This window comes from Chionomys nivalis, chromosome 14, assembly GCF_950005125.1.
Source record: "Chionomys nivalis chromosome 14, mChiNiv1.1, whole genome shotgun sequence".
In the NCBI taxonomy this organism is placed as follows: Eukaryota; Metazoa; Chordata; class Mammalia; order Rodentia; family Cricetidae; genus Chionomys; species Chionomys nivalis.
In genome coordinates, this window is record NC_080099.1 from 47,532,518 (window position 1) to 47,560,093 (window position 27,576).

At 44.0% G+C, this 27,576-nt stretch overlaps 2 protein-coding genes across 2 annotated transcripts; one reads left to right on the plus strand and one right to left on the minus strand.

The window, feature by feature from the left end:
- Positions 1–624: 624 nt before the first annotated feature.
- Cdc23 (cell division cycle 23) lies at positions 625–19,388 on the plus strand. Its single transcript, XM_057788905.1, has 16 exons — positions 625–789; positions 876–948; positions 5,409–5,546; positions 7,712–7,754; positions 8,140–8,245; positions 8,356–8,488; positions 10,928–11,105; positions 11,187–11,284; positions 11,411–11,492; positions 14,986–15,139; positions 15,250–15,369; positions 15,649–15,724; positions 16,033–16,094; positions 17,061–17,139; positions 17,215–17,334; positions 17,926–19,388. Exons 1-16 carry the CDS (start codon positions 629–631, stop codon positions 18,094–18,096), a joined length of 1,794 nt encoding a protein of 597 aa, XP_057644888.1. The 5' UTR covers positions 625–628; the 3' UTR covers positions 18,097–19,388.
- Positions 19,330–27,436, minus strand: Kif20a (kinesin family member 20A). The gene is made up of 19 exons (XM_057788904.1): positions 27,309–27,436; positions 26,714–26,896; positions 25,099–25,188; positions 24,893–25,012; positions 24,213–24,351; positions 23,933–24,120; positions 23,728–23,857; positions 23,359–23,553; positions 23,158–23,269; positions 22,991–23,059; positions 22,702–22,845; positions 22,416–22,581; positions 22,144–22,308; positions 21,877–22,016; positions 21,663–21,765; positions 20,903–21,098; positions 20,708–20,799; positions 20,234–20,371; positions 19,330–19,872 (listed from the first exon to the last, which is right to left on the minus strand). The coding sequence occupies exons 2-19, from the start codon at positions 26,873–26,875 to the stop codon at positions 19,561–19,563; spliced, it is 2,661 nt and encodes an 886-aa protein (XP_057644887.1). The 5' UTR covers positions 26,876–26,896; positions 27,309–27,436; the 3' UTR covers positions 19,330–19,560.
- Between the last annotated feature and the right edge of the window lie 140 nt (positions 27,437–27,576).

Genomic DNA, 27,576 nt, shown 5'->3' on the forward strand with positions numbered 1-27,576 from the left:
TCTTATCTATAAAACTGTGGCGACAGAATGATAGAAATACCATAGCTCTGATTTTAGGATTCAATCAGATTATATTTGTAGAAGCACACAACACTTCATCAGGTAACCTCTCAATATTGACCGCTTTTTCCCTGTTGGGGCAAAACGGAGGGTGATAAAGAGGAATGATTTTCCACGCTGGGTGGTGCATCTTAATATACTTCAAGGAAAAATCCCAGGGGAATCTGCGAATTCGTTCCAGAATACATCCATCATTGCCATCCCCAGGCAAAGAGTCTTCCCATACGCCACACCCCTTTCATCTTTCGTTAAAGATGAAACCGCTAAGGTGCATAGCTCTCGCTCTTCTCCATCTTTTCTTGCTACGAGACCTCAGTCCACCCATCAAGTCCTTTATTTACCTCCCTCCCCCTTCGCGTTCTAATTTACCTCCCTCAATAACTCTTCCCAATCGGGGTGTAATTGTCTCTTTCTCCCCACCCCGCCCCACAGTGCCTTTTCGGCCCATTACGAAGAAGGTTTGTGACTGGTTGTTTCGGAGCAAGGCTAAGCCAATGAGAAGCAGACCTTTTCGGCTTTGCCGAACATTTATTGTCGACGTTGATTGGCTGGAGCGGCCGAGAGGAAAATGGCTGCGAATACCTCGGTAGTCTCTGTGGCCGCGGCGGCGGCCGCGGTACCGGGCGTGTCCCCTAGCGCGGATTTCTCAGACTTGCGAGAAATTAAGAAGCAGCTGCTGCTCATCGCGGGGCTCACTCGGGAGCGGGGCCTGCTTCACAGCAGCAAATGGTGAGAGGTCGCGGTCGGATGGGGCGGTGCTGGATCTCGGCCTCGGGGGTGCTCGCGTGGCTGATGCAGTTTGCGTGGTGTTCCAGGTCCGCGGAGTTGGCCTTCTCTCTGCCCGCCTTGCCTTTGTCCGAGCTGCAGCCGCCGCCGCCTCTTACAGAGGTAAGGACGTCGTTACACTGGCGTTCCCTAGAGGGATGCGGCCCAAGAGGTCCTCAGCGCCCTGTCACTGGAGGAGAGCCCGCTGCTCGGTGGAAATGATGTAGCTGAAACGCCGGCGTTTGAACTGGGCCTTACGAGCGAGTTCATGTGTGGGGGTTGCTTGTACCTTGGAAGATGTAGTCTCTGCTGTTACTTAAGCTGGGGAGAACTAGTAAACAGTACTGTTTGAGATTTCAGCCTTGATGGGGTTGAAGGGATGGCTCAGTGGTTAAGAACCTCTGTTCGATTTCCAGCACCCTCAGCAGGCGTCTCAAAATCTCTTGCAACTCCAGCTCTTCAGGGGATCCCACACCGTGTTCTCCACGGGTACACACACCTATGTGGTATATGGATACACATGCATACACATAAAGAAAAAGAAATCATTTCTAAAAAATTCATCCCTGGCCTGGAGAGATGGCTCATCGATTAGCAGCGCTTGCTCCTCTTCTAGAAGAGCTGGATTTGATTCCTAGTATCCACAGAGGCAGCTAACAAGTTACCTGCAACAAAGTTCCGGGGAGATCCAATGCCGTCTTCTGGCGTGGGACGGCATCAGGAATGCATGAGGTGCGCAGACACATGCAGGCAAACCACTCACACACAGAAAACAAAAACAAACAAACCCCTGGAGCCTTTAGGGTGTGAGGTCAGCCCGGACAATGCTAATAAGAAACGTGAAATAAAGTTTTTGCACTAGAATGAAATCATTCTTCTACACTGTAGCTCTTCGCTGCAAATTGATAAAGAGTCTGTGTCACGTGCTTTTAACCTCACTCAGGAGGCAGAGGCAGGCAGATCTCTGCGTTTGAGGCCAGCCTGGTCTACAGAGCAAGTTCTAGGACAGCCAAGGCTACACAGAGAAACCCTGTCTCAGCCCCCTCCTCCGAAAGTGTTCTAGGCACATAGGATTCAGTAAAATTAACCATTCTCATTAGCAAAAGGAGATAGAGTGCAGGCGACTTGCACGCAGGTTTTCTTCTATATTTCAGGCATGTTCTCTACTAAAACCATCAATGTTGGCAGGTGGCAAGCTTTCTGCAGCTGGGTGTGGTGGCTCGTGCCTGTAGTTGCAACACTTGGGGTACTGAGGTAGGGGGATTGCCAATTGTTTGAGGCCAGCCTATTGAGCAAGCACCTACTTCAACCCTGCAACCCCCTTCTAAAAGTGACAGCCTTTTCAGTTGTAGATAATACTAATAAATTTCCAGTTTCCAAGAAGATTAAGTAAACCAATGAGGGTAAAATTAGGCATATATTATTTTATATGACTTTTTAAAGTCATTGTGATCTGTATCTGTCTTATTAGCTTGTATTTCTCTGTGCTGACTGTCACAGTGCCTAGGCACATGGGTGTCCTTAGCAGGATAAAGCTTTGTTGAATGAGTAAACAATGAACACTCTCAAGTGAGAGAAGAGCTTCAGTGAATAGCCCCCTCTCGAGAATTTATGTCACTTGGGCCAGATAAGATGCTGACAACTTGAGTTGGACTCCTGGACCAAGATGGAGGGAGAGAACTGACTTCTGAAAGTTGTTCTTTGGTCTCTACTTACTCTCTCTCTCTCTAAGTAAATGCAAAAAAATAATTTTTAAGAATTCACATAACAGCCGGGCGTTGGTGGCGCACGCCTTTAATCCCAGCACTCGGGAGGCAGAGGCAGGTGGATCTCTGTGAGTTCGAGGCCAGCCTGGTCTACAAAGGGAGTTCCAGGACAGGTTCCAAAGCTACAGAGAAACCCTGTCTCGAAAAAACCAAAAAAAAAAAAGAATTCACGTAACACTTACAGACATAAGTGTTAGCTATTGGTGAGGTTAACAGCTTCCAGGTTGCTATGAGATAAGTTAACTTAGAAGCCTCTTTGCTGAATTGTTGAGCACGTATTTATTTATTTTTCGATAGGAACTGTCATGGAAGAAACGTTTAAGTCTAATTTAGCCTTGATCTGTAATTTAGAGTAAACATTAAAACTTCAGGGGTTTGGTTTTTGTTTTGTTTTCTTTTAGGTACTGGATCTAGGACCTGTGCTAAGCAAGCTCTCAACACTGAGCTGTACTTTATATTGTCAGTTCTCTTTTTACTTAAACAAAAAGATTTGTTTTCATTTTATGTGTCTGGGTGTTTGCCTGCGCTCGCGCTCCTGTATGTATGTGCCTGTGCCTGCGTGTGTGTGCCTGCCTGGTGCTTATGGAAGCCAGCAGATGGCATCAGATCCCCATTAAGCTACCTCGTGGGTGCTGGGATCCAGACTCAGGTCATCTGCAGGAGTTGCCAGTCCTCTTACCGCTGAGCCATCTCTCCAGCCCCACTCTTTGTTTTGAGATGGGATCTCACTGAGGGGCATTGTTTGAGACTGGGTCCTATTATATGGCCGTGTGTGCTGGACAGTTCAATGTGGGGGGTGATGGGGAGGGTCCAGTCCATTGTGAGTGGTGCCGTCCCTAGGCTGGCAGTCGTGGGTTCTATAAGGAAGTGCGATGGGCAAGGCAGTAAGCAGCACCTGCCTCTGTGTTCTGCCCTGCTTGAGTTCCTTTGATGATGATAGGGAACTGAGTGAAATAAACCCTTTGGTGTTTCATCACAGCAGTAGTAACCTGGAGACACCCTGGCTGGCCTGAACTCGCTTTGTAGACCAGGCTGGCCTCAAACTCACAGAGATCTGCCTGCCTCTGCCTCTCGATTGTTGGGATTCAAGGTGTGTACTACCATGTCATGTACTGCTCAGAAGACAACTTTTGCGAGTTGGTTCTCTCCTTCTACCATGTGGGTTCTAGGTATCAAATTCATGTTTTCAGACTTGGTGCCAGGCTCCTTTACCCACTGAGTCATCTTGCTGGTTCCAAATTTAAAGACCATATAGTCCAAGTAGTAAAATTTTCTGAGTTACATAGGTGCATGAAAAGTTATTTTATGTGTGTATGTTTATACAGTTTTGTATAACCATTTTGGTAGTGTTTGCTGGTCTCAGACTTAATATGTACACCAGCTTGGCCTTGGGCTTGTAATGATCCTCTTTCCTCTGCCTACTGAGTGCTGAGATTATGGGTACCATATCTGTCCTGGATGAATTTCATTATAATTCATGTAAAATTTTGTTTATTTCCTTATTATGTGTATGTGCGCGCACGTGCGTGTGTGTGTGTGTGTGTGTGTGTGTGCGCGTGCGTGCATGTCATGGCACATATATGGAGGTCAGAAGATAGCCTGCAGGAGTAGGCGCAGTTTTTCTTTCCTGCAGCCACTCTCAAATAATCACTCACAGGCTTAATATAAATTATAAATGCTTGGCTAATAGCTCAGACTTATTACTAACTAGCACTTAAAACTTAACCCATTCCTATTAGTCTAATGCTGCCCCAAGGCTCTTGGCTTTTACTTCTATCATATTTTGAATGTCTGACTCATTGTTCATCTAGCTGGCAACTTCTCTAACTCTACCCTTCCTCATCTCATCATTCTCAATTTGACTTTCCCACCTAATTTGATCCTGTTTAGCTATTGGCCTGTCAGCTTGTTTATTAAACCAATCATAGTGACATATTCACACAGTGTACAGATGGATTATTCCATAGCCTGCAGGGGTTGGTTCTCCTACTGTGTGGGTCCTGGGAATTGACTCAGGTTTTCAAGCTTGGTGGCAAGTGTTCTTAACCTTCCGAGTCATCTTGCTGGCCCCAACAAACCCAGGCTTGTGTGTGACAAGCAGGCATATTCACCATTATCATAGAGGATGACCTTTTTTTCTCCCCTCAAGATACCATTTTCTCTTCTACCTATTCTTTTTGCTCCTTTTGACTTTCCTCCCCTCTTCTCTTTTGACACGGGGCCTCTTGTTGCCCAGGTTGTCTTGAGACTGGCTGTAAAGCTGAGAATAACCTGAATTCATCCTCCTGCTTCTACCTCCCAAGTGTTGGGATTATAGGCATGCCCTGGGGTTACAGATATAGGCTGCTATATCTGGTTTTTGTGTAAGCTCTGGGAATGCAAATTCAGGTGATAATGTGTGTGTGGCAGATACTTTACTCATTGAGCCAACCCCCCAAACCCCAACCTTCTTTCCTTCCTTTTTCTTTTTCTTTGAGACAGAGTGTCATTATATAGTGTTGGCTGTCCTGAATCTCACTCTGTAGTCCGGGCTTGGTTTGAAGTCACAGAGATCTGCCTGCTTCTGCCTCCTGAGTGCTAGGATTGTGCCACTTTTTATTTTGAAAAAAAAAAAAAAAAAAACTTTGGAAAAAGAGGTTCTTTGCCTTTACAGGTGATACACGTATTAAAAACTACTATATAAATGCATGTATTTACATATTTTGGGGGAGGAGAAACAGTTAATCTTTTCCTCTATCTTGAAATTAATGAATATGCTTTTTAAGTGAACTTTGGCTGTCTTAGTCTTAGCCACTCACACAGTCTTGTTTCTTCTAGGAGGATGCCCAGGATGTGGATGCCTACACCCTGGCCAAGGCCTACTTTGACGTTAAAGAGTATGATCGGGCGGCACATTTCCTGCATGGCTGCAGTAGCAAGAAAGCCTATTTCCTGTATATGTATTCCAGATACCTGGTGAGGGTCACGTTAAGATGTTATTCTGCCTTCAGGGAAACATCTGAATTTAGAACCAAGTGGGAAAATTTTAATTAAAAATAAATTATATGTACTTATGTGTATATGCATGTGTATATATATGTGTGTGTGTATATGTATGTATATGAATGAATGTTTTATGTGTATATATGTATGTGTATCATGGGTGGGCCTGATACAAGCAGAGGCCTGAAGAGGAGTTACAGATGGTTATGAGCTGCTATGTGTATGCTGGGATTTGAATATGGGCCATCTAGAAGAGCAACCAGTGCTCTTGACCACTGAGTCATTTTTCTAGCTTTGAAAAAGTTTAATTTTTAAATACCTAGGTAGTAGGTCACTAAGTGAATATGCTTAATGACAGTATTGCAATAAAAAAAATAATAATAGAAAGCCAGGCCTGGCAGTGCACACCTTTAATCCTAGCACTTGGGAGGCAGAGGCAGGTGAATCTTTGTGAATTTCTAGCAGACTAGGGCTACACAAAGTCTAAAAAAAAAAAAAGAGTAACAAAGTTTAAAAAATAGCAACGTAGTGGGGTGGTGGTGGTGCACGGGGCGGTGGTGGCGCACGCCTTTAATCCCAGCACTTGGGAGGCAGAGGCAGGCGGATCTCTGTGAGTTCGAGACCAGCCTGGTCTACAAGAGCTAGTTCCAGGACAGGCTCCAAAAACCCCAGAGAAACCCTGTCTCAAAAAAGCAAAAAAAAAAAAAAAAAAAAAAATAGCAACGTATATGTAGGTAGGATGATTACTAACAGGATGACTCTTTTCTCTGGGTTATTGCATTGATACTACTGCTTAAGAATTGGTAGGGTGTGGTGGTGTCTGTAATCTCCATATTCTAGATGCAGAGAGCTAAGGATCCCAGGGAGTTCGAGGCTATCTTGGTCTGCACAGTGACGTAGTGAGTTCCAGGCCAGGTAGTGGTAGAGATCCTAACTCAAAACGAAAGGCCTGAAAGCAGGACATGATGGTATACACGTAGAATCCTAGTACTTGGGGTGCCAGGGCAGAAGGAGGAAGAGTTTGAGACCAGTTTGTGCTACCTAGTATGATCCTGTCTCAGTAAACAAACAAACAAAAAGCAAAAAAAAAAATAAAGGAACCCCCACCCTAAAAATTCTACAATTGAGTTTAAAAAGTATCAGTTGATTTAAAGTTTTATAAACTCACTTCACACTTATTTGTAGTATATTTATTACTTTGTTAAAAATTTTGGCCGGGCGGTGGTGGCGCACGCCTTTAATCCCAGCACTCGGGAGGCAGAGGCAGGCGAATCTCTGTGAGTTCGAGACCAGCCTGGTCTACAAGAGCTAGTTCCAGGACAGGCTCCAAAACCACAGAGAAACCTTGTCTCGAAAAACCAAAAAAAAAAAAAAAAAAAATTGATAAAAAGGATAATGCAACCTAGTATGGCAGCATACACTTGTAATCCTAGCACTCGAAAGGCAGAGGCAGGAGGTTTTCTCCTAGTTCAAAACCTGCCTGGTCTATATTGAAAAGTCCAGGTCAGCTATGGCTATAATAGTGAGAACCTGCCTCAGAAAACCTAAATAAATAAGAAATGGCAATGTAAGTAAAATTAATATTGTATTTGTAATTGTCTTGGATACTGTCCTACTGTTGTAACATAGCCCAGGCTGCCCTGGAGCCGTTGTCCTGCCTTACAGGCATGCACTACCACAAACAGCCTTTCTTGGGTTTTCTTTCTTTCTTTTGTTTCTTTCCAAGACTGGGTTTCTGTGTGTAGCCCTAAACATCTTGGAACTCATTCCATAGACCAGGCTGGCCTCGAACTCACAGAGATCCACCTGCCTCTGCCTCCTGAGTGCTAGGATTAAAGGCGTGCGCCACCACCGCCTGGCCAAAATTTTTAACAAAGTAATAAATATACTACAAATAAGTGTGAAGCTGGATTCTCATGTTTTTAACTGTCTATAATTCATCATTATATTTAAGTCTTTGGTGCTCAGTGTACTCACATTTAGCCAGTGGGAACACCTGAAAGAATGGTTGTTTTTAAGGCAAGTGTTATTTTGTGAAGACTTTAGTTAGCCTTGTAGATAGAGTCAGGCTGCTGCTTTTAGGAAGCATTTAGAATAAGGTGAGAAACCTATTTATTGATTCTCTCCCTCTCTTACAGTCTGGAGAGAAAAAGAAGGACGACGAGACAGTTGATAGCCTAGGTATGTTTTTTTCTTTTTCCTGTCTAACCTTTTGTCCTAAAAAGCAGGTCTGCATCCTAAGATGCCGTATAGGCCATTGCAGGGTCCATAAGTAGACTCCATGGCTCATGATTTATCTCAGCTTCGGGCTGTCCACCCAGCTCCACCGCTTGGTTGCTGTGGGATTTGGCTTGCTTCCCTTAACCCATACTTGATTTCTGCAACCTAAGGTGGACAATTCAGTTTTAATTGAAACTTGTGATTTGTAAATATTGATAACCTACGACTGCACACCAGCCATCATCTCGAGTAAATGGGTTGTGTGAGGGGTTGCAGGGATAATTTTGGTTGATGATAACAGAAATAGATGTATGTGTCTGAGGATGAATAATTCTTTCTCTCCTAGGACCCCTAGAAAAAGGACAGGTGAAAAACGAGGCTCTCCGAGAGCTGAGAGTGGAACTCAGCAGGAAGCACCAGGCCCGGGGACTCGATGGCTTCGGCCTTTACCTGTGAGTGTCACCAGGCGCTTTCAGCAGCGCGTTTGCCCCTTGAGGAGAGGAGACGGGAGGAGACATTCTCAGCCTTTAACCTCCCTGGTGGCTCTGACTTTCTTTCCCAGGTATGGGGTGGTGCTTCGGAAACTGGACTTGGTGAAAGAGGCCATTGATGTGTTTGTGGAAGCTACCCATGTTTTGCCTTTGCACTGGGGAGCCTGGTTGGAGCTGTGTAACCTGATCACAGACAAAGAGATGGTGAGTTGACCTAAGCTTCATGGGGAAATGTGGTAGTGTTGTGGGGAGAACGTGCTCTCACTGTGAACTTGGTTCAGAGCTGGCTCTTTGCAGTTCCCCAGCTCCTCCACTGTTCTGTTTGTGGGAACTTGCTAGGTAGCTTGGGATTATTTCACCTGGTGGTTCTTCTGCCTCCACGCACCTACCTCCCCGGCAGCACAGGTGTATGCTCTCATACCTGGCTTTTTGTTTGTTTGAGACAGAGGCTCTCTATGTAACCCTGGCTATCCTGAAACTCTGTGTAGACCAGGCTGCCTCTGTCTCCCGTGTGCTGGGATTAAAGGTATGTGCCTTTATGCCCTGCCCTGAAATCTTTATTAGTTGCTGTCTGTGAATTTTGTTTAGTCTTCATTTTGTCCTTTAGTAGTTGATAGAACAACATACTTTCTTCCTTTTGTTGCTCCTAAATTGCTAAAGGTAGACCAGGCATGGTGGTGAGTGCCTTTAATCCCAGCCCCTGGGAGGCAGGTCTTTACGAGTTCAAGGCTATCCTTATCTGTGTATTGAATTCCAGGCCTGCCAGAGCTAAGACCTTGTTTTAAAAACTACAAAAACTAAAGGTGGGTTCATTCTTCTCTTCCCACAACAATGGTTTGTACTGCTAAGTCAGTGTCTGAAAATGTATCTTTATTTGTATTCCCTCTACATGAGGCTTCCCTTGAAATCAAATTATGCAGAAGCAATTTTTCATCTTGCATATCAAAATCTCTTTTTATTTATTATGTATAGTGTTCTATCTGCATTTATGCTTACTCTCCAGAAGAGGGCACCAGATCTCATTACAGATGGTTGTGAGTCACCATGCGGTTGCTGGGAATTGAACTCAGGACCTCAGGAAGAGCAATCAGTGCTCTTAACCTCTGAGCCATCTCTCCAGCCCCCTCTCTTCTTTTTCCTATCAGATTTTTTCTTCCTTCCAGCTTGATCATTATTACTATCACTACTCAAGATACCCTGAGTTTGGGTAGGGGTGGTTACTATTGGTTCTGGACATAGTAGGCATTAATTCTAGATCCTTCCCTGAGCTGAGAAAGCTCTCCACCACTGACCTGCATTGTAAGTCGAAGACATCCAGTCTCAACACCTCCAAGTGTGTCACCTCCTTTTCTCCTGTCTCTCTTTGCTGGGATGAAACAGTGCTGTGGTCGCTTTTCTATGGGAATCTTTCTCTTGGTTGCTTGTCACCTCTCTTAGCATCTCAGACCTGGATTACTTAATTAATAATAGATACTTTCTCTCTAGCTTCTGGCTTACAACACTCTTCCATTTCCAAGTTATCCTGTACACAGTTCCTAAAATTCATTTTTAAAAGGTGTTTAAAAAAAGATTTATTTAGTTTTATGTGTACAAGTATTTGCCTGGGTGCATGTATGTGCACCATATGTGTACATGGTGCCCAAGGAAGTCAGAAGAAAGCATCTGAATCTCTGGAGTTATAGGCACATGTGAGCCACCTTGTGGGTGTTGGGACAGAACCCAGATCTGCTGCAAGAACACCCCCAGCCCCTCAGAGTGATCCCTTTATGTAGCCCTGGCTGACCTGAGCTCTCTATGTAGACCAGGATATCCCAGAGATCCTCTTACCGTACCTCCCAAGGAAGAGACAGGGTTTCTCAGTGTAGGTCTGACTGTACTGGAATTTGCTGTGTAGTTCAGGCTGGCCTTGAACTCACCATGATCCTCCTGTTTCTACCTTCTGAGTGGTGCTAGGATTAAAAATGTGCACCACCACACATAGCTCTTTTTTTTCTTTTGGTTTTTCAAGACAGGGTTTCTCAGTAGCTCTGGAGCCTGTCCTAGGACTTATTCTGTAGATCAGGTTGGCTTCGAACTCACAGAGATCTGCCTGCCTCTGCCTCCTGAGTGCTGAGATTAAAGGCTTGCACCACCACCGCTTGAAAAGATGATCTCTCTGTTAAAACTAGGCTGACGTTAGATTCATGGCTGTCTTTCTGTCTCAGCTTCCTGGGTACTGGAATTACAAGAAGGAGACATCATAAAACACTTTGGGCAGAAATTTTCAGTAGTTTCTTTACTGTATCTTGTTTTCTAGTGTATGATGGGGTCTACTTTTTTTGACGCAAAGCTTCCTTAAACAAAGCTAGTTTCAATCACTGTACTCTTGTTGTTGCCTTTGCCTGGAATGCTGTTTCCTCTCTTCTCTCTATTCTATTTAGATTCTGCTCATTCTCAAGTTTTTTGGGTATTGTTTGTTTAAGTCTATCCTACTGGGCCGTTCTAATTATGCCTCTAAGTCAGATTCAGTGGGGTTACCCTGTATTCATTTGTAGATGTTCTATTAAGATTTTAGTGATGAATCCTTTTAGAACGTAATGACCTTTGGTGTTGCTTTGGGAGAAAGACCGTTATACTAAGTGTGTCCCTTTCTCCGGGTGTTAGCTGAAGTTCCTGTCTTTGCCTGACACATGGATGAAGGAATTCTTCCTGGCTCATATATACACAGAGTTGCAGCTGATAGAGGAGGCCCTGCAGAAGTATCAGCATCTCATTGATGTGGGCTTCTCCAAGAGCTCATACATTGTTTCCCAGATTGCAGTTGCCTATCACAATATCAGAGGTGAGTGAACACGGGTGCTGGAGTGCCGACAGACTCGGGCCGCAGTTAGTCGGGCTTTGAACTCTGCCTTCTTTTTTTCAGATATCGACAAAGCCCTTTCTATCTTTAATGAGCTGAGGAAACAAGATCCTTACCGCATTGAAAATATGGACACATTCTCCAATCTTCTTTATGTCAGGGTAATTTGTTCCTCTTGATTGAGCTTGATGAAGCTCCTGGATTAGATAGCATGTTTGCATTAGCTAAAGAGTAAACACCTTCTGGGTGCTTCATCAGGCTCACATGATCTTCCTCTTTCTTCCCAGAGTATGAAGTCTGAATTGAGTTATCTGGCACATAACCTCTGTGAAATTGATAAGTACCGAGTAGAAACATGCTGTGTAATTGGTGAGAGTTGGCTACTTTTTTCTTTTAAGATCTCTCTCTCTCTCTCTCTCTCTCTCTCTCTCTCTCTCTCTCTCTCTCCTCTTGATTGAGACAAAGTCTCTCTATATAGCACTGGAACTTGCTGTGTAGACCAGGTTGGCCTTGAACTCACAGAGATCTGCCTGCCTCTGCCTCCCAAGTGCTGGGTTTCTATAGAGACCAGAAGAGGGCTTGGTCCTTGGAACTGGAATTATAGGTAGTTGTGAGTGGCCATGTGGGTGCTGGACATTGAATTTAGGTCCTTTGGTACAGCAGTGCTCTGAACTGATGAGCCCATCCTAGAGATGTTTTGAGAGAGGGTCTCTCTCACCCTAGCCCAGAATGACCTAGAACCCTTTAGTCTTTACTGGCTTGTAACTCCTGGTGGTTCTTCTGCTTTTGTTTGTGCTCATGCCTTGGCCTATGAGTGCAGGTGGGCACAGAGTCTAGATGTGTCAGATCATTCTGGGCCTCACAACACAGACACCCTCTAAGGGCAGTGTGCACCCTTAGCCTAGCTGCTGAGGCACCTCTCCAAGAACTCCTTTTGTTTTTCTGAGATAGTTCTCTCAGTTAGCTTCAGCCTACTTCAGCTTGGAAAACCAATGGAGGATGAACCTGAAATGCTGATTCTGCTGTTACCTCCCAGAGGCCAAGCTCACAGGAATGTGCTACCCTACCCAGCTAGTATTTGGTTGTTTGTTTTCCAGACAGGATCCATATCTACAGTTCACTGTGTTACTGTGGTGACCTTAGCCTCCTGACTACTCTCAAGTATTGAGATTGCAGGTGTAGGTGTACTCACTTTGTTTTTTTTAAAGACATAGTAGAGACTTCTGTAGAGCCCTGACTTTCCTGAAACTGACTATGTAGACCAGGCTGACCTAAACCTCAGAAACATCCTCCTGCCTCTGCCTCCTGAGTACTGGGTTTAAAGGCGTGAACCATTTTCCCTGGTGGCAAAGATATTTTTATAGAGGGCATGAAACCCTGTTGCTTTCAAGCTTCTAGGTGAACATGAAATTGAGTTTGAATGTAAATAATCAGACATAGAGTAGAAACAGTGAATATAATTAATTTCTAATAAAACTATTTTAAAAACATACCAGGAATTTTTGTTGTTGTTGTTATCTTACCGAAATGGAATCTTATATACAATAACTTCAAATATCTCATGTTCTCTGCAAGTTAATATATATTGAAATCTATGTTTGACTGGCTTATTGTGTACATATAATTTATACATGAGGGAAATTTTATTTTGATTTTTGAGGTAAGGTCTCAACCTATAGCCTAGGCTGGACTGGAATTTACTGTGTGGCCCAAGGTGACCTGCAGCTTTAGGCAGACCTGCCTCATCCTTCTAAGTAGGGTCACTGCGGCCGACCAAAGTGGGCGGTTGTGGAATTTTGTTTTGGTTGTTGCACTTTTCCTCCTTATTATACTGGTTTGAGTATGTTGTCATCCCATATATAACAGCGGTCTAAATTAATTAATTAATTAATTATTGGTTTTTTGAGACAGGGTTTCGCTGTAGTTTTAGAGCCTGTCCAGGCTGAATTTGAACTCACAGAGATATGCCTACCTCTGCCTCCCTAGTGCTGCGATTAAAGGCGTGCGCCACCACCACCCAGCAAAGAAAGGTGGTTCATGCATTGTTTTTCTTTTTTCTTTTCTTCGAGCCTGTCCTGGAGCTCGCTGTTGTAAACCAGGCTCTAAAATTATTTTTATTGCTACTGTTATGAATTGTAAATATTTGTGTTTTCCAATAGTCCTAGGCTATCCTTGTGAAAGGATCATTCAAACCCCAAAGGACCTGTGACTCACAGGTTGATAACTACTGATAAAAAATACACACATATGAGCCGGGCGGTGGTGGCGCACGCCTTTAATCCCAGAACTCGGGAGGCAGAGGCAGGTGGATCTCTGGGAGTTCGAGGCCAGCCTGGTCTTACAAGAGCTAGTTCCGGGACAGGCACCAAGGCTACAGAGAGACCCTATCTCGAAAAACCAAAAAAAAAAAAAAAAAAAAAAAAAACACATATGTCAGATGTGATGATTATTTGCTTTGTAAAAGTAGTCCAAATTATATTCTTACCTATGCTTTTTATTTTTCTGAATGTCATGAAAATCTCTTCAGGTTGGAACTAGGTTCAACAGTAGAGTGCTTGCCTAGGCCCCAGATTCATTGTTCAGCACTAATAAATGAGAAAGTAAATACAGTTTTTTAAAAAAGAAGGAAACCCCTTCAAGTCTCATGACAGCTTGAGTTGGTTCCTTGAAAGAGGAAAAGCTTTATTGGAACGGAGAGCCAGCCACAGGACTTGCTGTGTTAAGTTCATGGTGAAGGGAGTTTCCCAGCAACATTACAGTCTGACTCCATCAACCTAACAATTTTCCATTGTTTTTCCCATGCTCCAGGCCACTGCTTGACTTTCTAGCTTATAATTTTGCCTGATTGGAAGTTTATGTAAATGATACTACTTAATATTAATAAAATTCTATTGTCTGACCTTCTTTTAGTTAGCATCTTTTTTTTTTTTTCTGGCTGCCTAGAGCTTACTGTGTAGACCAGAGTGGCTTCAAACTCACAGAGCTCTGCCTGCTTTTCCCTCCCAAATGCGGATTTAAAGCTTTTCCCACCCATTCATCCAACATGCTTTTAAGACTTAGGAATGTTGTAGCATCTAAAGCAATCCCTTTTCTTCCTGGATTGGGTCCCATTGTTTGGATCTACCATATTTGCTGATTCATGCCTCATGTTAAGACAGGTTAGCTTTTAGACTCTTAAAATCTTTTACAGCATCTTAAATCAATTTGTCTTTTCACAAACAGTTGTAATAGAATGCTGTGATTCTTGGTGAAGAAGCTCAGAGCTCTCTACCTTTTTAATCCTTTTGAGAAATTCCTTTGAAGTCTAGGTTGAAAATAATCTAGTTTACAATCACTAATCTAAACAAACAAAATTCAAGCCAGGCGAGGTGGTATACTCTTTTAATCCTAACACTCTGGAGACAGAGGTAGACAGAGCTCTGAGTTCAAGGCCATCCTGGACTACAGCAGAGGTTCAGGACAACCAAGGCTACAAAGAGAAACCCTGTCTCAAAAAACAAAAATAAATATCACCAAACTAAAGAATATTATGGAAAAATATATTTTTTCTCTCTCTCTTTTTAATATTAATATCAATTTACCTTTAAGGGTTTATTTGTGTTTATTAATGCTTGCCCATAGTCTTTATGTATGTATGTCATGCCTGGAATAAAAGGAGGCTGGAACTTAGCATCATGTCCCCTGGCACTGGAATTACCGGCAGTTGTGAGCTGCCACATGGGTGCTGGGAATTGAACTAGGGTCCTCTGGAAGAGCAACCAGTGTTCTTAAGCCACTGAACCATCTCTCTTGCCCCTTTATTTTTATTTATGTGTACTCGTGTGGGTGTTTACTGTGAATCATTTTGTTTTTTCTTTATCAGGCAATTATTATAGCTTACGCTCCCAGCATGAGAAAGCAGCCTTATATTTCCAGAGAGCCCTGAAGTTGAACCCTAGGTATCTCGGAGCCTGGACATTGATGGGGCATGAGTACATGGAAATGAAAAACACATCTGCTGCTATCCAGGCTTACCGGTAAGTGTCCAGTTGGGTTGGGAGGGATGAGTGGAACAGGAGCCTCTGCTAAGCCTATATGTGGCTAACCTTAATTCTTTTGCCATGTTTCTGTTTTGTCTATTTCTTAGACATGCCATTGAGGTCAACAAGAGAGACTACAGAGCTTGGTATGGCCTTGGACAGACCTATGAAATCCTTAAGATGCCATTTTATTGCCTTTATTATTATAGACGGGCACACCAGCTGCGGTAAGTTGGTTTCTTGACAGTGTGGAAAGGGTTGATATGATACCAGCTCTCTCTCAGAACTAAAGGGTGTGGGTCTGGTCATTTTTACTTAGTTTCTCTACTAGTGGGTTTATGGGATAATTATAAACACTAAGAAATGTTATTAAATGAAGCATTGACTGAAGAACAGTCCTTGCATAGACTAAGAATAGTGTGAAATAGTAGAGACTAAGCTTTCAAGTGAGGACTTGAGGTTTTGGTAAAGTCTTTGCTCTAACTATTTGTTACCCTTTTTCATAGTCCCAATGATTCTCGTATGCTGGTTGCCTTAGGAGAATGTTATGAGAAACTCAATCAACTAGTGGAAGCCAAAAAGGTACCTCAAATTTCGGCCTGGAGAATTTGAGCAGAATCTGTTGTTCAGAAGGATGCTGAGCTGTGTACAGTGCTGTAGTAACACCCTCCCCCCCTGTATTTTGATCTGTGTGTAGCATAAAAGAAATGTAGGCTGAGATTATCAGCGTGGATGTCTACATGCAAAGCCTGGACCTATATAACAGTTAGGGAAAACGCTCTGTATTGTGTAAGCCTGCATTTCTAGAAGACTTGTGTGGCCTTAGCGTTTATGTGATTAGTTGTTCTACATGGGCAGCAGTCAGAAATGACCAGTTTATTCTTCGACAGTGTTACTGGAGAGCATATGCTGTGGGAGATGTGGAGAAGATGGCTCTCGTGAAGCTGGCAAAGTGAGTGGAATGTCTCTGATACTTGTGTTGGTTCTCCCGAGGTTGTGTCATGAGTGTGGGCATGGAGCAGGGTGTGGAAAGGGTGTGGAAAGACTGGTTCTGCAGTCGCGCACAGCTCTTTCCTTTTCTCTGTGTTGTAGATGAACCCAGGACCTTATACATGCTAGGCATGAAGTTATGTTCTGGCTTTAGCCTCTTGACTCTAGAGAGTTCCACTTCACTTTGAATTGGAATAGATTTCCTGTTAGGCAAGAGATGAAAAGTGAACTGAAAAAGATCTGAGTGGACTAGAAGTGTAGTTGTGCGGTTGAGGACTCACCTAGCATGCATCAGGGCCTGTGTGCATGGGAGAATTGCTCAGTAGTCAGCTGTTGGCTATCGCTTTCATTCTTACCAGTGTTAGCAGGAAATTTTTGGAAGGGTATATTATCCAATTATCAGTTTAAATCAACTACTCTTTTTTAAAAAGTTTTTTAAATTTTGTGTATATGTATGTGGTATGTGCATGTGGAGGTCACGCTGACCATTATGTGGGCCCCGGGAACTGAACTCGATTGTCAGGCTTTGCTTCAGCTGCTAAGCCAGCTCACCTGACCCTTAAGTAACTTTTTTTTTTTTTTTGAGGCAAGGTCTTACTACGTAGCACTGGTAACAAAACTGCTTTTTGTTGTTGTTGTCATTTTGTTTTGTTTTTTAAGATAGGGTTTCTCTGTGTAGCCCTGGCTATCCTGGAACTGCTCTGTAGACCACAGAGATCCCCCTGTCTCTGCCTTCCTAGTGCTGGTGGATTGAAGCTGTGCACCATAGTAACCACTTAATAGGCACTGATTGTATTCTGGATCTCAACATGTTATTTATGTTAAAATTTACTTGTTTATATGTCATTTCAGGTTTTATTTATGCCTTTACTTTTTAATATCTGACTTGCTTTATGGTCTTTTATTTAAAGCCCAATTTCTTTTGTAGGCTTCATGAACAGTTGACTGAGTCAGAGCAGGCTGCCCAGTGTTACATCAAATACATCCAAGATATCTATTCGTGTGGGGTATGTGTCAGAGCATGAGAGCTGTGTCCCTGACGGGTTCTTGTCACCGCAGTCATGCTTGCTTTCCTCATCTAGGAAGTAGTGGAGCACTTGGAAGAGAGCACAGCCTTCCGCTACCTGGCCCAGTACTATTTTAAATGCAAGTTGTGGGATGAAGCTTCAACTTGTGCCCAGAAGTGCTGTGCATTCAATGATGTGAGTATTGGATTCTAAAAGGTTTGATTTTCAGGCCAAAACATGTGGTCTTTTCGCGATGTGCCAGGAAGCTTACTTTGACCCGTGAGAGTCATCCATTGAGTACTTCTTTATTACTGCCGCCAGGCCGCCTGGCTAGCTTATGCCTCGAAATAACAACACACAAATTGTATTCTTTTAAACACTGCTTGGCCCATTAGCTCTAGCCTCTTACTGGCTAATTCTCACATCTTGATTAATCCATATTTAGTAATCTGTGTAGCACCTCGAGGTGGCTTATCAGGAAAGATCTTAACCTGCATCTGTCTCAGAGAGGAGAATCATGGAGACTAAACTCACTGCCTTCTTCCCAGCATCCTGTTCTGTTTACTCCGCCTACCTAATTTTCTGTCCTATTAAAGGGCCAAGGCAGTTTCTTTATTTAACCAATGAAATCAACACAAAACAGAAGACTCTCCCACATCATACTTTTTTTTTTTAAGGGGACAAGACTCCTTTTATTTGTAAAGGAATGTTCTGAACAGTATTTTAAAAACCAACTTTTGAGACTAGCATCTAATACATTTTGAAACAACTGTAACTTTGTTTCAGACGCGGGAAGAAGGTAAGGCCTTGCTCCGCCAGATCCTACAGCTGCGGAACCAAGGGGAGACGCCGAGCACTGACACGCCTGGTACCTTTTTCCTCCCTGCCTCACTGTCTGCAAACAACACGCCTACACGCAGAGTTTCTCCACTCAATCTGTCTTCAGTCACGCCATAGTTGATTGACAGCTCTCAAGGCAGCGCACTGCTAGACCAGTATTAAGCCTTACCTCCGGTAAAGAGCAGCCACGTCTGTTCTCCCAAGGACCTAAGCTCTTCTCATTTTTACAGATAGAAACAGCCTTGGGGACAGCCTATGGAATCACCTTCAGAGGTGGACAGGATCGATGGAGGACAGTACTGACTGTTTTCTGTCAGCCAGCACTTCTCCCTTCTATTCAGAATAGCAGGTCTTGGCCCTCCCATAGTCTCCTCACCTCCACAGATCCCCTTTACAGCACTTTACCATAAGTGATGCTACAGAAACAAGGTTTAATGCTGCTGGAGTGGGCTAGGCAAAGCCGGGGAGTAAAGACTATCCTGCTTGTCTTCTGTGTAGTGAGGTCAGGTGTTGACAGGGCTTCTCTGTGTAGCCTACGATGGGGATTACAGGCGTGTGCTGTGAGGCCTGGCTAGAATGACCTTCGTTTTGCAGTGTGGTCTCTGATGTTGGAGATTAGGGTTAGAGTGTAGCTATCCGTATGATCTTTGGGAGACTGCTTTCCAAGGGAGTCTTCTAAAACCTTTCAAGTGGAAGTCTGTGAGCATGGACTGTAGCTCATATTGAGGGCCAGGATGGCTACAGCATTGGCTATACCCTGATGAAAGTCAGCACAAGGAGACCAGATCACAGATAACTTGTGGACATTTGAAAGTACCTTTTTTATTTCAGATATTAAAATCCATGCTGATATCTTTTAGTTGATACTTGATGTAATTGTTTTTTCCTTTTATCTCCAAAGAATACTTTGTTTTCAACCTTGTCTGCAAGGTTGAGGGAATCATCCTATGTTCTTGTAGTTTCAAATACACTTTCATGTTTGTGCTATATGATGCTAGCGATCATTCTGTGTTTAAGATGTAACCTTCCTTCTCTTGTGCTCAGAGTATTTTTATTCCCCTCTTTTGAAATTTTAGCTGTGCATGGTGGTGCACGTCCTTAATCCTAGAATTTTGAAGACAAAGGCAGGTGGATGTTTTGAGATTAGCCGTCTACACAGCAAGTTCCAGGCCAGTCTGAGCTACATAGTCCTGTCTTTAAAAAAAAAAAAAACCCAAACAAACAACAAAACAAAACCTTTTGAATACGTATTGCCATTTGACTCATTTCGTAGTGCGCCTTAGGCTGGTTCCCATTGCTGTTCCTGTCCAAGGGTCCAACAGACCAGATGGTATTTATATCAGTTTCTGTCCCCCTTTTTATATTTTTCTAAGTTTGGAATCCAAATAAAAGCATAAACAGTGTCTTTATTCAGTATAATATTTGTGCATGAAAAATGAGATTATATATGTGATTATAATACAATAATTTGTGATACAGTTCAGGAGATATACATATATATATATATGGAGCGTAAGAGACTTAAAAGTTGAGCAGTTCACCAACCTTAGGAGAACTGCTCGCGTCTTCATCCCCACAACCTTAGTACTTTTTGAAAGGAGACCTGAGCAAAGGAGAGCGCCGAGAGCGCAAGATCCTGGCGTAAGGGCCGTTGTCTGTTGAGCTCTGGCAGGTGGGTGTTCGGGGAAGTAAGTTTCGAAGGAATGGTTTCTTTCCTGGGGGTTGATGATTTGGTTGCTGGTTTTCCTGGTTTGTTCCCAACCGCTTTTTAGCAGAAGCCTGGCCTTGGAGCTTCAGCACAGTGTGATACTGCTCAGCAATGCAGGCTGTCTTTTTCTGAAGGTCCAGTTTCACTAGCATCATGTTATTCTGCAGCTCAGCCAGGGTCTGGTTCTAAGTAACATAAAAGTTAAGAGATTGAACCTTTAACCCCAGCATTTCTACGTTCTAGGCCAGCCAGAGCTACACAGTGAGACCCTATCATCTTCTAAAAACCTTTCAGCCTGCCCCTAGGTATCAGTCTAAGAAGTGAACATTTCTGTTTAGCCTTTTAAGATCTCTGGCATCAGTACACACCAACAAGAAATGCCATTGCTTACTGGTAGAGTGCCTGTGTAGCATGCATGAAGCCCTGGGTCCCACCCCCACCATGACAGTTTTTCACTAGTACACCTTTCTCTTCTGTTCTCAGTTCCCTTCTCACATAGACACTGGATGGGGCTGGGAAGGGGAGGAGTATCTAGGCTGCCCTCACCTGTTTGATTAAGATGTCATCGCAGTTGGTCAAGGCTTGGCGAAGTTTTCCTGCCCCGGTGCTGTGACAGCAGGCCCTTTCTGCTGACTGGAGAGACTGTCCTATTTTCTGAAGCTCTATCCTTAGCATCCTTATATTCTGAAAGAGCAGGAATCAGAGTGTGGCTAAAATCAACCACAACAGCCATTTGACGACAGACTCAAGGAGGCTGGGAGCCGGTAAGCTGGCTTAGCTGGTGAGGGCACTTGTCCCCCAAGCTTGACATTCTGAGTTAAATGTTAAATCCCAGGAACCCACATGGAACCCCTGTGGCTTCCACATTACCACACACAAATAAATAAATGTAAAGCAAAAACAAAAGCTGGCTTTCTGAATGAAATAGCCATTCCTCGGGGGACACACATACAAACCCTAATACTAAACAAAACAAACCCACTCACATAAATTCCCTTTGATAACAGAAAGGTTACATACCTTCTGGCCCTCCTCTAACTTCTTATCCACATCAATGGTGAAGGGCTTGGCTACGGCTGGTGGTTCCAACATTTGCTGGAACTTCTGCGGCTCTGGGAGGGAAACAGAATATAAACACAATTAATACATGGCTTTCCAGCTTTGGGCTTACCTCTTTAACAGCAGCAAGCAGACAAAGTGAGGCTCTTTCCTCACCTTCAGCGGCAGAGTTCAACTCTGCTTTGCATTTTTCTAGTTTAGCTTTTGCTTCCTGGAGCTGCTGAGTAGAGGCAGAAGCCGCCAGCCTTTGTGACCGCCGTAGGGACAGTTCAGACCCTGACACTTGAGCCACTGGTTGCTGTTTAGCTTCCTGCAACAGATTTTCTAGCTCTTCAATTTTTTCATCCCGCTCCTAAGAGGGAAGCAGAGAGCACAATTCTGTCCAGGGTCAGAGAAATAACCAAAAGACCTGATTAAATGAACATTTTTTTTGTTTCGTTTTTGTTTGTTTGTTTCTCTCTGTAACAGTTCTGTCCTGGAACTTACTTGGTAGACCAGGCTGGCCTCAAACTCACTGAGATCTGCCTAGCTATACTGGGATTAAAGGCCTATGGCACCACTGCCCGAATAAATGAACATAAATCTTGACGCTAGACCCTGAATTTAAATTCAGTTAACTACAAGGCACTAAGAGAAATGAAGAAAAATGAATATATTCCTGTTCTTACTAAAGTTTATAAAACTTAGGTAGGTACACACACCTTTAATCCCAGCACTCAGGAAGCAGAGGCAGATGGGTCTGAGGTCAGCCTAGTCTACAGAGTTCCAGGAAAGCCAGGACTGTTACACAGAGAAACCCCGTCCCACAAAATCAATCAACCAATAAATAATTAAATATAAGTAAAATTTTGTTCATCTCAGACAACCAAATGACAGAAGTCTGCATGGCAGTTGGGACTGGATGGGGCAAACTCACCTGAATCTCTTCTTGGTAGAAACTTGTCAATGATTCCTTGAGGATCTTCAGCTTCTCTTCATACATTTCCTCCAGTAGTTCCTTTTGGTTGTCCAAATGCTCACTGACAAAAGAGGATAGTGAGGATTCTGAGTGAAACTGAGGGACAACCCTGTGCCCCAGTCTTCTGTCTCCTCTCACAGGTGACTCACTAGAAGGGGCCACTCAGCAGTACCTGCACCATTGCTCCCGCTGCTGCATCTGTTCTACCATCTCGTTGCAAATTTCCTCGCGGAGCTGCATCTCTAACTGCAGCTTTTCTTGTCGTTCTTTTAAAAGCAGTGTTTTCATGGCTTCCACCACCTGCAGTAGCTCCTAGGAAGAACGCACCTGTCAAAGGTCTTAAATCCTTCTGCAGTAAAAGGCCCAAACCCATCTGGAGCACCCCATGGAAAATGTGCAGCCATCAAGCTGCTATCCTAGAGCCTTCTTGTATTCTCACCTCCTTGCCATACATAGAGATGTCAGCTTCTTTTTCAGGATGGTCATCAAAGTCTGAGTCAGTCTTGCCCCCTTTCTGTAAGCCAGGGGATACCTGAAGACTATGCTCCTTGATGAATGAATGCAGGGATGGGATCCCCAAATGCATAGGTGGGGCATGCAGAAGCTCGAGAAGGAAAAGAAAAACTTAATTACTCATTTGCCAGTTTCTAAGGATTATCTTAAGGTTGCCAGTCCAGATTAAGTACAACCATCATGCCTATAGCTTCATACCTGGCTGGCAAGAGCTGAGAACTTGGCCACATGAAGAGTCTCATCATAGTTAGATGCACAGGGATTCACATTGACAATCATACATGAACGGCCTCGACCTGTGAAGAAGCCTTGGAACACACGAGTCAACTTGCTGTCGCGGAAAGGAATCAGGTTCTGCTTTGACCTTGCACAGAATCAGAAAAATAGCACTGTGAACATAATGGGGCTTCCAAACACCATTCTTACAGGTGACGTAGAACTGACCAAATCACCAAGCCCCAGGCCATCCTAGCCCACAGCTTACCGGTTCTGCTGATTTTGCCGCAGGGCAGCAATACAGCGGCCCAGTGTGTGCAGAGAAGTGTTAATGTTTCCTGCCTCCTTTAGCCGCTCGCCACTCTTTTGATCTTTGCAGCGCTCTGAGCCAGCCAAATCACAGAGTGACAGTCTGGATGGAATAATGTGTAGGACCTGATGTAAGGAACTCATAGCTTATATAATTCTGGGAACAGCTAGTTCCTTTGAGAATTATTACCCTTCGCCCCTACAACCAGGTGACCAAGATGATTAAATTTCTAAGTGGGAAAACTTACTCACTGATCTTGGGCACTATATCCCCTTCTCCCTGAAGATGCAAGATTCTGATGGAGAAGATGCTGTGACTGAAAAGGAGAAGAGAAAAATCATATCATGTTGCCCATGATCAGGTGGAGGGCTAAGGCTTTCTAAACACAGCAAAGAGTTAATTTTCACAACTCACCTACGACTAGAGTTGTGGTTCAGGTGGGTGCTGGCAAAGCTCTGGTTCTTGCGACCCACTTTCAGGAGTTTCCAGGCTTCCTCAACATCACGAACATGGATCCAGTTGAGGTCTGGGGCCAAGAAAGAGGTGGGAACACTTAGCCCACTTTTTCCCTCCATGCCTCCAGGTTTTCTGCCAACCTCCTCCACCTTTGTATACCTTTCACATAAGGATTGCCATTCTGATCCTCACACAGCCGCAGGGTCTGTCTCTTATGCTGATGGTTAGGTGGTTCTAACAGGTCATAAAGCAATTCATTGTAGATCTCAAAGAAGGAGATCCAAACAGAGAAGCGGATGTCTGCTGGGACACTTACTGGGGCAGTGTCTGGCTGTGCCCATGAATGACTTGTTACTGTGAGAAAAATCAATGTGTAGGTCATTAATCACAGAGCAGTTCATCTTGCCTTGGTCTATAGGAACTTCAAAAGATGGATTTCAGGTTGTAATCTCTGACCTACAGACCTTAGAGCTGTTGGGGTAGGGAGTGGGTCCCCACCATTGCCCAGCACAGCCCACATGTACGTACCATCCAGCTGGCTACTGCTGCTGAGCTGACTGGTGGAAGAGAGCCCAGCAATGCCACTGTCAGAGCTGGCGCTGGTACCTATCCGACTGTCAATGTGGACACGTTTCTTCAAGGAGGTGGACAGCTCCTCCTGAAGGAGCAAAGAGAAGATAAGCACAAATCTTTCTGAACTCCACCCCTTATCCCAGCTTTCTTACTACTTTACCTCTTGAAGGCCTCCAGTTAGTAAGGATTGCTTCTTTATTTCCTCCTGGCGAATCTGTTTGCTGTCTAGCCAGATCACCTCACTGGAAAGCAAGGGCTTCAGATCAGGTGTCGGATGAAGTTGGCCTTGGAGACTATTAAAGATGAGAGCCAGGGACCGGGGCAAGATCCCCCCATCCTTAGTAGTACCTGGAAGAATATCAGAGATAATCTTTTACCCAGGGCATCAAAAAGTAAAGACAACCATAAGATCCTGGGTTAACTACCCTGCTCAAGCTTACCTTGAACTGTGTATGTCTTCCCCGAATTGGTAACTCCGTATGTGTATATGAGCCAGTTCTGCCCTTTGAGTACATCCTTTACCATCTCCTTCACAGTCAGATTGAAGAAGGGTGCCTGGCCCACTTCTGGCCCAAATATCTAGAAATAAACCTGTTATCAGAGGCCTGCCATACTTCACCTGCCACCTGTTTCCTGTGCAGGACTGGTAGGTGTATTCCTTCCTGGGGACCACTCAGCTAGGTTTTCCTGCTGAACTCCAGCTGTTCCTAAATGCCGAAGATTCAGCCACTCTCTGCTAGTCCCCTTCTTCCACATTAAATACTTAATGCTATTGTGACGCTGTGCATACAAGGGGAAAGTATCATTGGTTGTTGTAAGCATGGGTTTGGAGATGGCCGGATCTGGATCCCAGCGCTGTTTTCCCACTTACTAGCTGTATGGCGTCAGCAAAATTACTTTCACTGTACTATGAGCCACAGTATGCTTATCAGGGAAAGGTGATGATAGCATCAGCAGGAATGAGTGTACATAAAGTACCTGATACACTGATTAGCACATAGCAAGGGTCCCAGAATTAATAGATACACATATAGAGAACTCACATTCAGGTAGAAATCTTTTAAAGAACAAATAAAACTTCCCGAGTGTTGGGTCTAGTTCATACACCAGTATTGCGTACCTGGGAAAAGGTGAATTTGTGGGTGGCCTGACCAATTCCCCTCTCATTGCTCTTCAAGGCAAAGGAGTCTTTGGGTGCTTGTAGCATAAGAGTTTCTGTATTCTCAATACGGACACAGCCCTGAGAAGGCAGAAAGCAGAGGTCAGCACACTGAAGAAGTATTCCTAGTGAGCTCTTTGTACTATACCATTTCACCTTATCCTCACCTGATCTTCTCGCCGGTCCAACTCAGAAGTTAAAAAGGGTCTGATTCGAAGGTAAACTTTCACCCTCTCTGCAGTGTCCTCAAATGGAGCCTGTAACAGATTCCAACCAGGACACAGAGTTAACTTCTAAGCAAATGGGCAAAAACAGCCCAGTTCCTAGGAAGCATGCTACCAATTCCTCATTCCACCTTCAGTAGCCCTGTGCAACTGTTCTTTGGTTTCACAATAATTCTAGTGCACATGAACTTTGTTACCCTTCCCTGTCTCATTACTGTCCTGTAAATCTGGCTAGCTATACCATGATCTGTGTTAGAATCGGTTGATATTTGAAAACCAGTAGGCACCAGGCATCATGCTTGTAATCCCAACACCCACTAGGAAGAAATGGGGGAATCAGAAATTTAAAGCCAGTCTTGATTACAAAGACTATTTCAGAATAAACAATTTTTGTTTATTTAACTTAGGTTCTCTGGCAAGAAGGACTCTTATCAGAACTCTTAGTAAGATGGCTCAGCTTGCTAAACAAGCCTGCCAACTTGAGTTCAGTCACAGAAATCCATATAAGAATGGAAGAGAACTGACTCTCCGAAGCTGTCCTCTGATTTCTACATGTGCGTATCCCCCATCACATATACATCCATACAAAACATACATCCAACAATAACAAGAGTAGACATGCCTGAATCCAAGACCCAATTTCATCATGGTAATTAGGAGACCATGAACAAAGTTCTGAAGGACAAATTAAATAGCAGTCACTCGCCGGGTGGTGGTAGTGCACACCTTTAATCCCAGCACTCGGGAGGCAGAGGCAGGCGGATCTCTGTGAGTTCGAGACTAGCCTGGTCTACAAGAGCTAGTTCCAGGACAGGCTCCAAAGCCACAGAGAAACCCTGTCTCAAAAAACAAAAACAAAACAAAACAAAAAAAAAATAGCAGTCACTCCATTCACTCAGCAGATGTTTAGAGAATGTCTGTTCCCACGACCCTGCTCCAGTTAGTGAAGATACTGCATCTAGTGGCCAGAGGCCAGAAATGCTACTAAACATCTTGCCAAGCACAGGGTAGTTCCCTCTCCAACAAAGTTTGGCTCCAAGCATGAATAGAGCTATTACTGAGAAATTTTTGGCCTAGAAAAGAAAGGCTAAAGCTTTGGCAGCTATGATAATTATTAAAACATGAATTCCATTCTACCTAGTTAAGACCACCATAGTTCTGTGCAAACAATTGTATGCAATGCTGAGATTTGAACCTAGGACATAGCAAACATGCATTCTCACACCCTCGTTCCTATGATTTAACAATGGGGTATTTCATGACTATAATGTCAATAATATTCTTATGAATATAAACTCTATTTTCTACTTGTTTGCCCTCTTTTGTGTTTTGGTTTTTCGAGACAGGGTTTCTCTGTGTAGTCTTGGCTGTCCTGGCACTAACTTACTATGTAGACCAGGCTGCCCTCAGAGATCCACAAGGCCCAGCTTTGCCCTTAATTTTTAATTGATCTTTCACTTCTTCGGGATTACTGGTCTTTGATCGCATACTACCTTGTATAAAGAACTGTTAAGCTGAGGGTATCATTTTCTGCCCCTAAGCCACTCAACTTCTTTACCTGTTTGTCCTCCAGAGAGGTGGAGATGACAGAGCAGTCTGACAACAGGTCCTTTCGAACCACGGACATCAGATCTGCAGCTGTGGATTCAAACATGGGGGAGACTACAACATCCTCATCAGACAGTAAGCCCGCTGGCGGAGAAAGGATCCCGTGAGACATAGCAAGAGAGTCAGCCAACGTCTAAAAGACAAAACAAGAGACAAAAGTAAATGGGTCGAAGAGCATTCATGCAGAGAAACTGCAAACCTATAGGTTAGAAACAATTCCCCGATGGGTGGAATAACCTTGCCCAGGACATTCCGTTGCGACTATATACCATTATCAGCTAAGGGGAAGAGAATGAGAAAAATAATCCAGCCCGAGGCTGCATTTCTGAGGGCAACTTGACACCGAGAGTTATCTAGCATTCCCCAAAGGCTGTCTACAGGCCTAGCAGTGCAGGTGTGCTTCAGGAACCCTAGGGTACTTTTCCAACTTCACTCCAAAGATCACGGTGAGAACTCGGGAATTAGAGAAGACACGGGGGCGTTCTGTGGACTATGCCACGCAAGCAAAGGGCTGATAAACCGTGCTCCAGCCTAAGCGCACTTACCCGAAGACGGTCTACCTCGCTGCTTCTCCGATCCCAGCTTCCACCCAACAGCAGAACCAAGGCTGTGGCTGGCGGAGAACGCAACTCCGCCCACGAGGCGCAGCTTTGTTCCTCGTACAATGTTTTAAATTGCGCGCTGAGCTCGTCCGGCCAATCAGAAAGCGAAGGGGGCGGAGACAACCGGGAGACTGCTTCTGGTTGACCTCTAGTAATGTGAGTCCGGGTTAACAACTGTCAGGAATTTGTAGATGTTCGTTACCAAATTCGT

What these genes read in the sequence shown, in the direction of transcription:
- Kif20a (XM_057788904.1), bottom strand. Translation starts at nt 26,875, where the DNA reads ATGTCTCACGGGATCCTTTCTCCGCCAGCGGGCTTACTGTCTGATGAG. An exon ending in CAGCAGTAGCCAGCTGGATG is followed by an intron (nt 23,554 to 23,727) that starts GTACGTACATGT and finishes TTTTTCTCACAG; the next exon opens with TAACAAGTCATTCATGGGCA. An exon ending in ATAGTGCCCAAGATCAGTGA is followed by an intron (nt 22,846 to 22,990) that starts GTAAGTTTTCCC and finishes TATTCCATCCAG; the next exon opens with ACTGTCACTCTGTGATTTGG.
- Cdc23 (XM_057788905.1), top strand. Translation starts at nt 629, where the DNA reads ATGGCTGCGAATACCTCGGTAGTCTCTGTGGCCGCGGCGGCGGCCGCG. An exon ending in TGATCACAGACAAAGAGATG is followed by an intron (nt 8,489 to 10,927) that starts GTGAGTTGACCT and finishes TCCGGGTGTTAG; the next exon opens with CTGAAGTTCCTGTCTTTGCC. An exon ending in GCTCTCGTGAAGCTGGCAAA is followed by an intron (nt 16,095 to 17,060) that starts GTGAGTGGAATG and finishes TTTCTTTTGTAG; the next exon opens with GCTTCATGAACAGTTGACTG.